A 15,967-nucleotide genomic window follows, 5' to 3' on the forward strand; every position below is an offset into this window, starting at 1 on the left:
AAAGCTGGGTCGGGCCGGCGGTGAGTCACAGCGGTGAGACCACCTCGGGAGCTTCCCGTTCTCTGTGGGTTGGCAGGATCTGAGCACGGAGCAAGGGCCTGCTGCCTGTCCTCATTTTTGAATGCAGCAGGACACTGCATAACCTCTGAGCACTGCACTCAGCAACCAGAGAAGGCCATGCTGTAAAAATAAGCAGTAAAAATGCTTTGGTTTTGTTACATCCACTTGTTCTTCTTCTGTCCACATTAGTGCACCTTGGATCAATAACCATGGCCACGGTCATCCTCAGATTGCGGTGGTAAATTATGATAATCATTGTATTGGACTTTTTTCAGCTCCTCTTTAATTTGACCTACTCAGATCACCCTTGAAAAGCTGTATTTGAAGCTACACCTTGCCGTGTTTTTTCCTAACGCAATAGTAAATTTCTGTATCCCTTTTTGGTTTTGTTTTTGGAGTGGGGGGACCTCAGCAAAAAGATTGAACAGCTCTGCGACCTCACACCTGCTCGCTCCCCGGTTTTCCCCACACCTGTAGCTGGGAACCAGCTCCCTGCCTAGCCCTTGAAAGAGAGCAACAGGAAAGTGATCTCCGAGCATGCAGCACTTGGACCAGACTCCCATCTGAACACACACACCTGAATGAGCAACAGCATTGGCAGAAAAATCCAGAAGAAGAAAACTTTGAGAATGGCAGGATGCCAAAATCAATACAGCAATATATCCAAAGCACGGTCTCATATAGAAAGCTCAAGGAGGGAACATAAAATTATTGTGGGAGAATACTTAATGCTTTCCAAAAGGCCACCTGGCTCATAAACAGAGGGATTCAGGACCTGCTAAGTGTGTTTAAGCACTCGGAGTTGTGGCATTTAAATGACCAACAAAACCCTCATTGCTCATTATTCGGAGCACGAAATACTGCCAGGAGAAGGGCTGCTGACTTTCTGGCTGGAAGTGCCCATCAGAGAGATGTACATCGGGATAGACAATACTGGAGCAACACGCAATTTACAATGAAGTTTGGGTTCTGCTTCCAGCTCCACGGCTGCCTTGCCTGTGAGTCTTTGAATGCAGTGCTTTGGGGTGCAGTTTCTGTGCCTTAGGAAGACACCCCGATAACATTTTGAACCAGCAGCTGCCTTTGCACTCATTTACGGCCATTGATTTCTTCACCTCCACAGCGCAACTTCCTAAAACACTGGCAAAGTGAATTTCTCAGGCCTTCTCCACGGACTGGGGCTGGTACTACCTTTCTCCAAACCCAGATGGCATTATGGAAAACAGCTGATTACATCCAAGGAAAGGTATTTCATTTAGTGCCTTCCAGCAGAGCTGATCCCGACCCATGCTGTCCCAGCACAGCACGGCAGTCAGCACTATGGTGGTCTGTAAAGCTGACGTGCCAGCTGGCACCATGCACAGGGACCAGAAGATGAAGTAGGGCATGAGAGGGTATGCAGAGGTGATTGAAACAAAAAACTAACACAACCTTGCAGCCTTAAAAACTCCCTTGAGCAGAAAGAGTGAATGCTACAGATAACCTGCTGTGTTGGGTTTGGATCTCCCTGTATTTGCTTACCACCTCTTTATTTTTTTTTTGTTACTTTTTAAAAATGGAAGTAGCTCCCACAGGAGATTACTGAGTTCCAGCCACATTAGCACTGTCAAGGAATGGGTCCCCTGAAGAGCTCTTTTTTCATGTTACCCAATTAATATTTTACTAAATGGTGAAAAGCTGCCTCCGAGCAGAAAGATCCCAGTTCAAACTTTGAAAACAGGAAACCTCATCAGCCATGGGAGGTAGGGCAAACCACCTGAGCTTGTTAAGGCACTGCTGCCTGAAGGAAACCTCAGCTGAGGGAGTCAACGGGAAGGAGCGTGATGCCTGAATACGTGCTACAGCTCACCAGCAAAGCCAAGCACAGAGGCAATGCTGGCAGCAGAGGCGCCAATAGGTCTGCAAGCTTGAAATAGGATCAAGAGATATTACATTTTGTAGCCGTATTAAAAATGCATTCGGTTAGTATTCAGTGGGGAAAGATTTGTTGACTTCTGCGGGAGTATATCAATAAAGAAATATTACATTAACCCTTTCCCAAAGGCACTCAACAACTTTCTCAGTGAAGCATAACACTAAAAAAAAAAAAAAAAAAAAAAAACGTTTTTCAAAACCCAGATTTTTTTTTCCCATTCACAAGGCCTTTGCCCTGAGGATGTTTAATTTCTGGATGAAATAAATTAATCCAATCTTCTTTTATCTGGGAATTATGAACATGGCTTTGTGGGAAAAATGCATCTCTTGAGTTGGGGATCTTATGACAGATTTTTAGGCTTCTCTAGAGTGGTGGTTTCCTTCCGCTGAGGACTAAGACTCCTAAAGAAACTACTCCAGGTTTGCTGCTCATGAAGCACATTGGTAATTTGGATAATCAACTAAATGCCACAGAGCCATTATCTTTTCCCTAAAGCTGCTTGTTGTTTTGGAATTGCAGGAGTTTTCCCAAGTCAATTTAATAGTCACAGAGGTAAATCGCTTGGAGATTAGTTAGTCAAGCCACAGCTAGAAACCCATGACACAAAAGACTTACAAAGATCTTCAAAATATTTTCGATACTATGCTTTATGGACACAAAATGGTCCTATGAGGAAAAAGAAAAAGGGGAAGGCAACAGGATCCTGTCTAGAGGAATGAAGCCCTCTTGTCACCGCCTGCCCATCCCACCACTGTCAGTGCTGTGAGAGAAAACCAAATATGTCGATACACGTCAGGAGACCCAAAACACCACAAAACGAAAACACAGCAAACATCTTCCACATAGTGCCATGTTTGGAAACACAGGTGAATTACAGAGGAAGCCAGGCTGGATGAGTGTTGATGAGGCAACACCTGACAGACTCAGCGGCACGGAAAGGCACTCAGTAATTACAGCGGGCCTGTCCCCGCTGCCGCCATGTTGCACTCTGGCCCTGCTGTGGCGCACAGTGCCCTCATGGCCGAGGGCCGCACACCATCCCCCAGCACACCTCCTTCCTCCACCACGGGGTGCCGGGCACGTACCGCTCCTACCCTGAGGTCTCACTTCACGGGGAGCCAAGGGATTTCTTCCCAAGCCTTGGCGACTGAATGAGCAGAAAAAAAAGGAAGCAAAATCATGAAATGAAATGAAACAAGCCTGGGATTCTCCAATAACAGCCATAACCTCATGTTTTTCTCCCTGTGTGGACCACTGTTTCCTCCTCTGTTTTGCCCTGAGGAGAAGAATATTTTTCCCCACTGTTGTTCTCCTTTCTTTGAAAGGTTTATCTCCAGAAGCAGCTCACTCAGCTGACAGGGATAGCACAGAGGCTTTGCTAGCTGAGGGGCTATTTCAGATTCCTTGCTGAAGGCCAGCATTAGTGGGCTCTGAAGTGCTCCAAGCACCCCCAAATCACTCAGGTGCCCTCATGGACACCAAGGACTGTATTCTGTGTGCCTGCACGTCTTTGGGGTGCACCTGGAGTTTGAGAGGTGTGCGAGTTCACTCCCCAGCGCACAAGCTACCAGCACACAAGCCCATTCTCACCTTCCTTCATGCTGCAGCAGCTTTAAAGCTTCCTCTTGCCTTCATTTCTGTGATGTACATCCACTTGCTCGCCTTCACGGCAGCTCCTTCCTATTCTTCGAGCTCTAAATTATTCATCCCGGCTGCCATCTGGTTCAATTTAATTTCCATTTGCAATGTCATTTGAAAAACGCAGAGCAGATATATCCTCCTGTCCTATCTGCATGCATTGGAAATGGCCTCAGACAGGAGAAGAAACCAGAGTGCAAAACTTCTGTTTATGTCTTTTCTGCCAGGAACAGATGACAACACCTATTTCTGAAGAAATCAGCATAAATTGCTACTTTTCTGCATACAATCGAGTCAAACAGTGATGCGCCAAACGTGTATCTAATGCTGATGGGCAAAATCTCCACTCAAAGTCCCCACTGACAAAGAACAATTTATTTTTCTCAGTAAATCATTTTCCAAAGCTTTTTGTAGAATCAGATTTCCTTACATGTACACTTCAGCTGAAAAGTCAGGAAACGGATTGTAAGAAAGTGGCTGATGAGCAAACAGATTTGAAGGAGAAGAGAGGATGACCAGGAAATACAGTGGCTTATTTTATTTAAAGGAAGAATGAAATAATTCCTTTACCCTTGAAGGAAAATAATCTTGTTCAATAAAAGGAAATTGCTTCACTGCAACTGCTGTATTGCAAGAACAAAATCCACAACCGGTTTCTGCACTGCCTGGCAGGGTTCGCACATCGGGGTGCAATGCCCAGGTGAGGGACAACACTGCCTTCCCTGCACAAGGGCCATCAACCAGGGCTGACGGCATCCAGAAAGCAGCAAGAAGAGTGCTTCAATCCTGCCTCGTGGCCTTGGGTTACATTGTCCTGACCCCAAACCATGCAGACACAGGCACTGGAGCCCTGTCCAAGCACGGGCATTCCAGCTTTCAGCACACGTTTTAAAAGGCACGTGCCTTAGAAAGAGAAACTGGGAGAAAAGTTAAAAACAATTCAGTGCTGAAGGGCTTGAGGTCTAACTCTGCTCCCTTGCCTTTCATCCAGCACACAGCACCTTTCATCCAGGAGGTGGCTGGGATGGAGATGCTCTGCGCTGCGATGGCAGTAACAAAATTCACCGCTCCAGTTCAAATGATAGATTACACATGCTGCACCTTACCTAACAATTTCTGACCCACAATTCAAGAAGTAAAACAGTAGAGGTTCATCAGAATCCATTTTCTAATGCCAAAAAAAGGGTACCTGGCAGAATGTACATTACGAAAAGAAAAACCAAAATTCACCTCTATTTTTTTCTTCTTCCTCCAGTTCACCTTCCCCTTCCCCCACCTCTTTATTTCATGTGATACTGAACCATAGACTCAAGATGGTTTCCTTGCTAACCCTTGTTTAAAATGGTCTCCCCAGGGGGAGGATTTTCAGCCCTGGGATTTAGCTTCCCACTCGCAATTAACAGGAATGGCAGCTAAGCAGCTAAACCCTTGTGCAAGCACTTACCCACACTGTTACTTAAGCTGGTGGTTTTCATCTCGTTTTATTTGTTTGACCCAGCCCAAGAACTGTCCCAGGGCTGTGTGCTGCAGGAGCGACGTTTTGAGGGCAGTCCTGCACCCAGACGTGCACTTAGGTTCTTTTGTGTAGATGCTCACTTGTTTTTAGGCTCATGACCTGGGGTGGGAAGGGGCCTTTCCTCCCCTCTCCCCTTCTTCTGAACCATAAAAATGGGATAAATCACCGCCCCATTTCAAGGTACAGGGACATTATCAGCCTGAAGTCACTTAACAGGCTGTTTTTTTGTCTCCTGGTGAACAGGAAAAGGTTGTGCTGAGAACGACAGATGCTGCATGAAGAAGATAACTGATATTACTGATGCTATTTTTTATCCCAGTCTGTTTGCCTGGAATCTCTTCTGGATGAATGTTTTCAGCCAGCCAATTTCTCTGTTTTGACCTTTCCCGCAGAAATAAATGAAAAAATCTTCCAATAAATTAGACTTCTGCTATCCATTTTCACATAAATACTGTTTTCCCTTTATAAGGTATAACACTGTGAAAAGAAGCAGCAAATGAAGACAGTCATCATTTTGGATTTTATAAAATGATCAGAACTACGGGAGCAAACTGAGAGATGCACCCCAAGATCTGGTTCTCCCTCCTTTGTGCTCATCTATACGTCCTGTTTTTACATTTCTAGTCTAGTCTGAAGCCTACAAGCTGGGATTCACTGCAGCTGCTGGAGTGTGTAGCACAGCAGTGGTGCCTTCTGATGTAAAATTAATGGAAGAATGACTTCTGGGTACCTAATAAAAATGACTTTATTAACAAAGTCTTATGTGCAGAAACATGCACCTTGCAAGGACATCTGGGTCTCTTGTGCCACCACCCTTCCATGAGATTACAGATTCTTCCAAATCTCACGTCATTTCTGTCTTCAGGCCATCAGAGCCACAAAAGCTCTGCTAGCACAACACAGAAGTCAGACTTGGCAGTGCTACATTAACGTCTGGACTTGACCTCAGAGGTCTTTTCCAACCTAAATGATTATATGATTCTAAAACTCAGTGGACAAAGTAAAGCCTCCATAAGCAAAAAACCTCAGAGCAAAAAGGAAACAGACTGAGTGACATGGCTTCTGCTTCAGAAGAGATCGCATGCCTCTAGGTTCATTTCTGTTGTTGTTTTGTTTTGTTTTCAACTATAACAACTGCTATAAGGAGATTATCCCTTCTAATACATTTTGCATAGCACTTCAGTGTCCTTTCCATTGTAGATCTCAGCATACACTGCTAAACATAATGTGCATCAAATTCACATTTTAGAAGGGGAAACTTAGATACAGAAATGGCTTGTAAACACTGAGTCTGATCTCATGTAAGAATCATAGGAAAAATCCACCTACACACTTCAAAGCCAGGGGAATTTTTGCTACTGCCATTGGCAGGACCAGGATTTCACCCTAGTAATGTGATGCCTCTGCCATTTGTGTGAAGTCACAGAACCGTAGGTTATATGGCTATCGACTCGCCTAAAATCTCATCCAGGTGAAGTCATTTTGGTGTTCCTGTTTCCAGAACGCTGCCATCCCTACAGCACCAATTAAGCAGTTCCAGCAGAACACATGGTTCCTGGATGATACCCTTTACCTTGCACATCAGCCACATCCACTCACCAGAAGAAAGCATCATCCGTGCCCTGATGCCAGGCCAAAATGATCTTACAGCTCCCAGAAAGACAGGCCTGGTACACACAAACACCTGCTTCAGAACTGAGTCCATTGTTTTTTTCATCTGCTCATTTCACTTCCTGTGTTGTCAATAGACTTCACATCACAAGAATCTTTTACCAGTAAAATAGTCTCTAAAAAATAACCACATGCTTGACTGCCTGTTGTTCTCTGTATCGCTGACAGACGTGATCGTCGACAGACGTGATCTTATCAATACCATGTCCGAATAAAACTGCCTTTATCCCCACATCCTTTGGCAGCCCGAACCCAACGATGCCAGCAGGGAGGACACAGCCGCAGCAAAAAGGGAGATGCCTCCCTCCAGCACCTCTCGCCCCTTGGTAAACAGGCTGGCACCGCAGCTCTCGGCACGGGGAACGCAAGCGCCAGGATACAACAACGAGATCGCCAGCTCTGCTGAAAGAGAAAAAGGATGCGAGCGGGATGCATTTACTTACGTGAAGATTCAGTGCCAAACATGGCTGGCCCCCGATGCTGCTATTTTAAAAAGGAGAGAATAAAAAAGAGAGGAAGACGGAGGGAGTGTACGAGAGCAGGGATGAGACTGCTACACAGCAGGGGTCATGAAGCCACACTTGGGGGTCTGGGAAGTCACACTTGGAAGTGTCACACTGCAGGTACAGGGAACACCAGTCACTGCAGGGACTTTTCCGAATAAGCTTGCTGAGATACAAGAACTCCTTATTTAAAGGCAGTCCTCTCACCCCACATACTGATTACTGTGCTTATATGCTAGTAAGAATCCACAAGTGAGTGACAAACTGACAGAAATTTCCCTGTTTCACTGCATATTCTGGAGCCTCATACCTGGTGCTGCCCAGAGCCTTGCTGACTCACTGTCCTCTAAGAGCAATGCAGAATATGAAGCCATAGGTGTGTGTTAGGATTGCTTCAAGCCTTCCCAGTTCTGCTGAAAAAGCAGGAATTTCCCCGTTTCCTGGTGCATCTGGAGAGCTGTACAGGTCCAAACCCAGCACCCTGCAGGGATGTCTCAGGGCACACAGTGCAGCCCAGGAACCGCGCAGCCCTGGGATGAAGCTCCCAAGGAAATGTCCTTCTTCACCCGCTAGGACATCAGAAAGTCCTTGGGAGACACTCACACAGTTGCCTTCTGCCTAAGTTTACAATCAGGCTTTTGAGATCCCTTAGATATCGCCTACCTGAACAAAGAAACTCAGAAATGTGGTCCTCCCATACTTGATAATTAATGGGCAGCCAGGAGCCTTTCTCTATGTCACCGAAAGCTTGAGATGCATTTATTTATGTAGCTAGCTGTTGCTTTCTGAAGAAAATGCTGAAAAACAATACATGAAGATGCCACCTTCAAAAAAAAAGCTTGAAAAGGAAATTTGTTTTACTGCGACCTGCAACTGCAGCACTCTGACCACATCTGATGGATTTACCTCCCAGTATTTTCCTCCAGTCTTCCCCTTACTGCAAGCCAGAACCTTCCCATCAGTCTCCAAGGGGATCTCAGTACTACACAGTTTGGAGCTGTACCTTTTATTTTCCCAGGCTGTTTTTCACCTCCAGAACTTAATTTCATGTCTTCTCGCATCTTCCTTGAGACCAGCCTAGCCGACCACACAGCGAACACCCTCACTCAATCCTCAAACAGATGCTGGTAAAATAAAACAGTGCTTCTCCGGGCTGATGACAATTTCTGGCTTTGGTAAAGCAACTTTATTCTAGAAAAATTTCCTCCTACAAAGGAACAGTCTGATTTTCCAGGTGTTTTTTTTTTTTTTAAACCTGGAAAATCAAAGGGGCTCTAAAATATACAAATAAAATAAACTGGAGACTCTCTGCCCTAACTGAAACATTTGCAGGTTATACCCCTTATAATTAAAAATAATGGCTTTATCTATATGGCTTTCTCTATATACCAATGAAAAGTATTTTAAGGTTGCATAAACTACAAGTACGAGCAATAACAGCAACCAAAAATACAAAATGTTCAGTATTTTGTTTCCCATGGAAGAAACGATAAAATAGCTTTTCCCAATCCTTTTAAATGCTTATTCTATGTGTAAGTGTGGTGTGCGGCAATCTGAACTTATGTAACTTAGATGAAAACATATCATTAATTAAGCAAATTATCAGCACCTTTTGATGAGAATATATTTCTCAGGACAGTGAGAAGCAAACATAGATCAAGATTTTTGAAAATACTTTAAAATTTTAGAGACTTACATTAAGACACTTTAAAAACTTGAAATTTGAGGAACAGAGGAAAATTTGAGGAACTCATCTCCATTAGGCTCCTTTGTGGAGTCAAAGAAAAGCACCCAATAAAATAAGATTTAAAATAAAATAATCATTGTGAGTTAGTTTTGAAGAAAACCTTTTTTTGTTGTTCATGGTAGAGCATTTACTGGTAGAAAAGGGAAAGTAAAAAGAAAACCCAACAGCTAACAACCATCACTCAACCCCTCTAAGAAGATTTTTTCAGCCTACATTTAACATGGATCTGAAAACCTGACACTCCAAAAGATGCAGCAAACACCTAACCCTGTAACAAGGTGCAGTGCAGAGCACCCTAAATGACTGCTTACTGTGAGGTGCCATGCCTTGTGAAGACACTCATCTCCACCCAAGACAGCAGCAAATCCCTATTAAACAACTGGAAAGACTAATTAGCTCAGTGTTGACGAACAATATTGCTTTGGTATTACTCAGCCAGCTCACTTGAAGCTCTCTCCACTGCACAATATAGACAAGGCCTATATCCAGATCATAAAAGAACTCAAAAACAAGTCACATCCATATTTATATGAAATGTTAACAACTTTCAGTCTTCGTAGGCATAATTAAAACTTGTGTCCTGTATATGCTTTTTTTCCTCTGGAAAGAAATAATGATCTATCATTTTAAGGGAATCAAAGCATGTTTTTGTGATTAGCATCTGACAGATTTCATTAAAGTCGGGTTTCTTTGGAAATGCTATCTATAATTCTGTTTAATGTAGAACTCCCTCTGTGCATTTTATATGTGTTGACAGTGAGCATGCTTTTATTTTCCCTCTCTAACTTTTCTAACAGTAAATCTGTTTCTAGTATTAAAGAGCGACGCGCTGAAGCGAGCAGAAATGGCATGAATTCTGTATGTAAACTTAATGTTTGCAATACCTTATACAATATATGCACGTGAATTTAGGGATTTGGAATTTGGCGCTATCTTATGGCTCCTTTCACTAGAGCTGTCCTCATAGCCAAAAGGGTGCCGTGCTCCTCAGAAGCTGCCCCAGACCTACACCCTCGTGGCCCTTCTGCTTCCCATGGGGACACGCAGCCACCGCCACCTGCTCACACCATCCCTGGAGCAGCACATCTGGCCATGGACAGCCCGGATTTCCCACCACGATGCCAAGTGCCGAGCTAAGAGTGATGAACTGTTTTTTTTTCCCCACTGCTAGGAGAAGATTTGAGGTGGTGCCCCACTCAAATTTGCACGTCTTGTTCACCGAGCATGTTGCAGCCACTGGCTAACCACAACTCTACTAATTCCCATCTCTGAGTGCTCTTTCATTTAGCAATTCCTGCGGTTATTGTAATTACTTTTCAGGGCTCATTGGCTGGGAACGTCAAATGATGTGACAGAAAGGGAGTAACGCTCAAGCAAAACTTCTCATCTCTAAATGTCAAATACAGAAGAGTGTGCCACGAGTTTGCACCAAACGAGACTGCCATGTGTAATTCTGTAGCTCGCTGTGCATAGCAATTGTTCCTTCCATTCTCTTCCTTTTTCTCATCACTACTGGCTAATTTGTTATGCTCTGGTTCTTTACTATACTGGACAGTAAGAAAATGGCACATCGAGACAAAGCATGCCAGAATTTTAAGTAATTTCTACAGACTTAAACTCAGATCTTCAAGAGACCTTTCTTCCAAGGGTCCTGGGGTAAACCATGCTCAGCATCTGGAATCTCTTACTTGTATTTTATCAGCATTATTCAGAACTATTATCAGTAGCAATATCTATTATGATTGATTAATCACCATCCTTATTTTGATAGCAGGAATACAGCTGTCTGCTTGGGACCAAACTTGCACTTGCAGCCTTCAGGGAGCTGTCAGGGCTTTCCACGTGGCTGACCCTACTTTTACCACTGGACAGCCCCAGAAATATAACCTGATATGGAAACTGATGTTCTCCCCGACAGGAGCTCGTTCTGTTTTTCCCCACCAGCGAGGAGGCAGAGTGATGCTTGAGTCCATGTAGGGTCGAGAGAGAAGAATTTGTTTTGGATCAGGCGAAATGAATGATGGAGGAAGCTGTTTGTGCCAGCACAGTAATAGATGACTTTGAATACCTACGTGGAAGGCACAGGCTGTTGCTGTGCCCGGTGCTTCCCCTTCTCCCAGAGTTGAGAGTAATTACAGACAGCAGCAGCAGATGCTGCCAATAAACTTAAAAGGAGAAAACGGAAATGGTAGGAACAGAAATGCGGTGTCACATAGAAAAAAAAACAACGAAACAACAGGAGGAGCACCTGAAAACACAGCACCTTTCCTTCCAGAGAAGGCAGCCGTGTGGCTGCAGTGCCCCCCTCCCTGCACAGAGGGCTGCAGCCGCTGTAAGGGTGCAAAGCTCACAGCACATCCCACAAAGCCATAGAAGGAAGGAAACCAGTAGCATTGCTTAACAGCCTGCTTGTTTTACAGTCCCGTGGATTGCCAAGCAACTAGGCGAGAGCAAGTCCCATATTTAGGGGGAGAAATGTTTGTCTTCTGTCTGTCCCTGCTTGCAAATGGCAAATGGAGGCAGCTCCTGAGGCAGACGATCCGAGGACAGCATGTTCCTCCAGCCCGGCGCCCGTGCTGCCCAGCAGCCGGTGTTAATGACTGCACCAGTTGACACGTGTGCTTCACCAGAGCCTGAGTTTGTCATCGTCACTGCGACTTCTACTCTCAAAACAAAGGAAAAAGACCAGAAATGTGCACCGAAGCCCCTGTGGTTACTCAGCTACCTGAGATTGCCACATTACTTAACGTAAGCGGATCCTTTTAGGACTGCACCAACTACAACCCCTCATGGCAAAGAGCTGCCCAGGCACGTGCATGCCAAGCTGTTCGGGATGACACGGGGTATCTGGAACACCGGCACACTACAGGAACAGAATGCCCCCAGGAGAACAGCCGGAGGCCAGGGGAACAGTTCTAGGGCATGTGAAATGGCTCTGGATGCCTCGTTTAGGCAACTGACCTCAGTCCCAAATGTTCCCTTCATGTCTTGCATTCTTCAGCCACATGAGCTATCAATAGGAAGGGGTTAGCACTGCAGTTAAAAAGCACCGACATGAAAGTGTTACAATATACAGTGGGTTCGTTTGGGAGTCCATCCTAAATCATTTCTGAAGACTAAAAATGCAATATGCATTTCTTCTGAATACAAGCAGCTACTGAAGCCTCTCACCCAAGATAACTGTCTGTAAGCACAGTGCTCAAGCCCAAAATAAGGTGTGGTGAGGGCAAATGGCAGGACGGATAACACTTCAAGGCTTCACGTAGTTGCGTCCCAAACCCAAGGCATCCTACTGCTGAAGGATGATGGTGCAGCACCAAATCAAGCCTGAAGCCACACAGGTGCAAGGGGCAAAATGACCCCAGCCTGGGCCATGGAGCCCTGAAGCATCATTTCAGGGATAAATCTAGCTGCTCCATCTCAGCACTCACAGTCCTTAAGAGACATCTTATTATCTGGATGCTTTGACAGACGTTTGTTATCTCCTTTAGTGGCTTTTCAGGAAGCAACTGACGTTACACCGAATATATGCCTTTTTCCATGGCTCAGCTCCCTGACATTGATGTTTTCCAGGATTCTGCCTAATGGTAAAAGAATAAAACTTAAGGCATGATGAGAAAATATAATCTAAATGTACAAGCAGTACCTCAGCTTAGACTGATTTCACTTCAATGCCTAGCTGAAATATTGACTAATGAAAGGAATGAGAAATAATTGTTGAAATAAAAGTTGCTGAAACCAATTTTAAGACTGATTCTTTTTGTAATTCACTGTTTTACTCTATGAAACTGGATCAAATTAATGACAAAAAAAAAAAACAAACAACAGTATTTTCCTTGAATCTGAAGTGATACTGACAATCAAAGTAGAACCCAGCACCAAAAGCATCCGCCGGCTGCTCAGAGCTAAATTTTGATTGGGATAATACTGAAGTGCCTCCGTTTGGGAAATGACTACCTTTAAAGCCACTATTTTTACTTTCAGATTTACTAAATTTCACATCCTTGACTCAGTTCCTCTCTGTATATCCCAACATTAAAAAAGTTGAGAACAGAAACCCCCAAGCCCCCCCACCTGATGATGACTCTCAGCGGGGACTCGCTGCCAAGCAGCTCCTGCAGCTCGCCCAGAGGAGATGTGATCAGCGACAGGAATTGGCCAAAACACTGCACTGTGCAGAGATGTATTTGGATGAAACGTGGGTGAAACTGCCCCTTACCTGTTAGAGATGACCTCTGCCTGTCCACCCAGAAAGCCCCACTGAGCAGAAGGCAGCACACCTCCAGCAACAAATAAAAAAGAGATGGGTTCAAGATAAAAATATGAGAGACCACTCCGGGCCAAATAACTGAAGAGCATGTCATAGATAACAATAGCTGTTTTCTCTCCTTGTCTGTTTGCTTCCCTTCTCCAGTAGGACAGGCTGGTTTTAGCAGCTTACTGATCTTTCTTACCTTTCCAGGGATTCTATCAGAAAAAAAATCTTTTAGTTTCAAAACAGACTCCTGCCCACTTTGCCACTGCTCAATGCCTATCCATTAACTGAAAATGAATGGAGAGGTTTTGTCTACCAGTACCCAGGACACTGACATTCTCATGCCAAAGACCTCTCTGTAGCAGACTGAGCTTTCTAGACCCGGGCTGCCCACCAGAGACTGAAAAGTGGCCTTTGCAGATTTACTGAATTAATTCAGTGTACTTTTTTGTGCTCAGGTAACCTTATCTGGCATGCCGTACAGGCTGCAGCAGAAAGGATGACACCAGGCTTCCTGCAGCTGAGGAGGAGGCAGAGTATATCAACTTCCAGAGTGAACACTAGTCTTCCAGGGACAATCTCAAACACTGACTGCCAGTCCAGTGTTGGACGTGACCACAAAGCACATGAAGCAGCAAAATGTTCAGTGATACTTGTAGAAACACAGGATGGTTTGGGTTGGAAGGGAGCTCAAAGCCCACCCAGTTCCAGCCCCCTGCCATGGGCAGGGACACCTCCCACCAGCCCAGGCTGCCCAAAGCCCCATCCAGCCTGGCCTTGAGCACCTCCAGGGATGGGGCATCCACAGCTGCTCTGGGCAGCCTGTGCCAAGGCCTCACTACCATCTTTACTAAGAATTTCTTCCTCATGTCTAATCTAAATCTGCCCTCTTTCAGTTTAAAGCCATTCCCCCTTGTCCTATCACCACACCCCCTGACACAGAGTCCCTCCCCAGCTTTCCTGTAGCCTTTAGGCACTGGAAGGCCGCTGTAAGGTCTCCCAGAGCCTTCTCTCCTCCAGGCTGAACAACCCCAGCTCCCTCAGCCTGTCTTTGTAGGAGAGGTGCTCCAGCCTCTGACCATCTTTATGGCCCTTCTCTGGACTAGGATTTCCATGTCCTTCTTGTGCTGCAGGCCCCAGAGCTGAACGCAGTGCTCCAGGTGGGGTCTCCACTGTCACCTCAGAGTTGTGTTGTTTGCTGGGAAAACAGGGGAGAAAGCCTCGGCAGCTCTGCCAGTAACCTCTCAATACATATTCTGAAAATACGAGATTTTCAGAGTGTAAGGAAACCTACCTAGCAGGAAAACCTCAGCAGGGCCACGCTGCTGATGCTGAATGGGTGATAGGGCTCGGCTCAGAAACCTGAGCCCTGACCACAAGTGCCCCCGGAGCAGCTGGGAGCTGCAGGAGATGGCCTCAACCAGCAGAGACCTCCGGCGCTTCGCTCCTAACTCCAAGACGCCAGAAGGCCTGGAGCAGGCAGCCGGCTGAAAGGGATCTTACAGCTGGGAGGGGAGGCATCGCTAAGGAGGACACAAGTGCATTTGCTGGACTTGTTCATTAAAGAAGGGAGAGAAAAAAAAAAAAAGAAAAAAAAGATGCAAATTAAATGGAAATGCCTCATTCTGACAGGAGCTGCGAATAACACAGCAGCACATGGGGAGGCACAGCTGGTGCTCGGGCTCATTGCTACCACCCGGGCTGAATGGCGAGCAGGATTAGGAGCAAACCAGGCTAACACAAAGCAGCACCGGGCAGCTTCTGCCCTCCCACCCTCCCTCCCCAGCCCTGCTCTTTCTTGCTAACTGCACAGCTCCCGTCCCGCTGTTAATTCGGTGTACCACGGCAGGCTGCACCGAGCTGTGCGCAAGGTTAGGGGTTGGGCTCGTGCCCATTTTGTTACGGCACAGATTGCTGCCAGTGCTGCGGCGGGAGCCATCTGGGAGGAAGAGCAAATGCTCGGCTACTTAATTGGTGCTTTCAGTAAAATAGAGCATGGCCGGGATTGACAGACCCAGAGAAAATAACAAAAGCGGCCCTCGTGAAGGGAGGGAAGGAGAAAGGAGCCTGCCTACACTCCAGCCTCTGAAAAGATCTGGAAATAAATAGGATTTGTGACAGCCCCCTGCACAGTGCTTAGCCTTTGGTGTTGCTGCTTCTCCAGCCCACTCTGAGAGACACTGCCCGATTTTCCCAACCCAAGCAGGAGCAGGGGGCCTGGCTTCATGGCACGATTCGTGGCACGTTCATGGCATGAACAAGCTCTTGTTCACCCAGCAGGCTGGTAGCACACACTACAGCAGATCGACTATGCACCTCTTTGGATATTGGAGTAACGGGAGACTGATACCTTGACTGGAATTTCTAAAATGGCCTCATTTACTAAAATTACTCCAATGGTATTTCCAGATTCTCTCTTTCAGTTTCCCAATTCACAGATGTCTCCTGATTTCTCCACAGGAATCGCAGCAGGTCTTCGTTCATGAAGGGTGGGCAGGATTGAATACCCCTTCGTATCTGCCCTCCCTACTGCTTCTCTCATCTCCCCCTTCAAGTATAGGTGCTCCAGCTGCCTGTTTGGCAGATCGGATTTTAGCTCTCACATTTCCTAAATCCCCCTAATTTGAGAATTTCAGGATCTTCCATGTTGCAGCCTTCCTTC

General features: G+C 45.7%; 1 protein-coding gene across 3 annotated transcripts in view; it reads right to left on the reverse strand.

Annotated features, from left to right (window-relative positions):
* The window catches only part of ST7 (suppression of tumorigenicity 7), a 139,674-nt gene that overhangs the window by 76,067 nt on the left and 47,640 nt on the right, over nt 1-15,967 (reverse strand). Inside the window, exon 1 of one of the 3 annotated variants that reach the window (XM_032197501.1) lies at nt 7,244-7,358. The exons of the other annotated variants lie outside the window; for them this stretch is intronic. Coding sequence (XP_032053392.1) covers nt 7,244-7,265 — 22 coding nt within the window. The 5' untranslated portion in view covers nt 7,266-7,358. Of the gene's footprint in view, nt 1-7,243; nt 7,359-15,967 lie in introns of those variants that run through there. 3 annotated transcript variants of the gene reach the window in all.

The sequence above is a fragment of the Aythya fuligula genome, chromosome 1, assembly GCF_009819795.1.
Source record: "Aythya fuligula isolate bAytFul2 chromosome 1, bAytFul2.pri, whole genome shotgun sequence".
Classification (NCBI taxonomy): Eukaryota; Metazoa; Chordata; class Aves; order Anseriformes; family Anatidae; genus Aythya; species Aythya fuligula.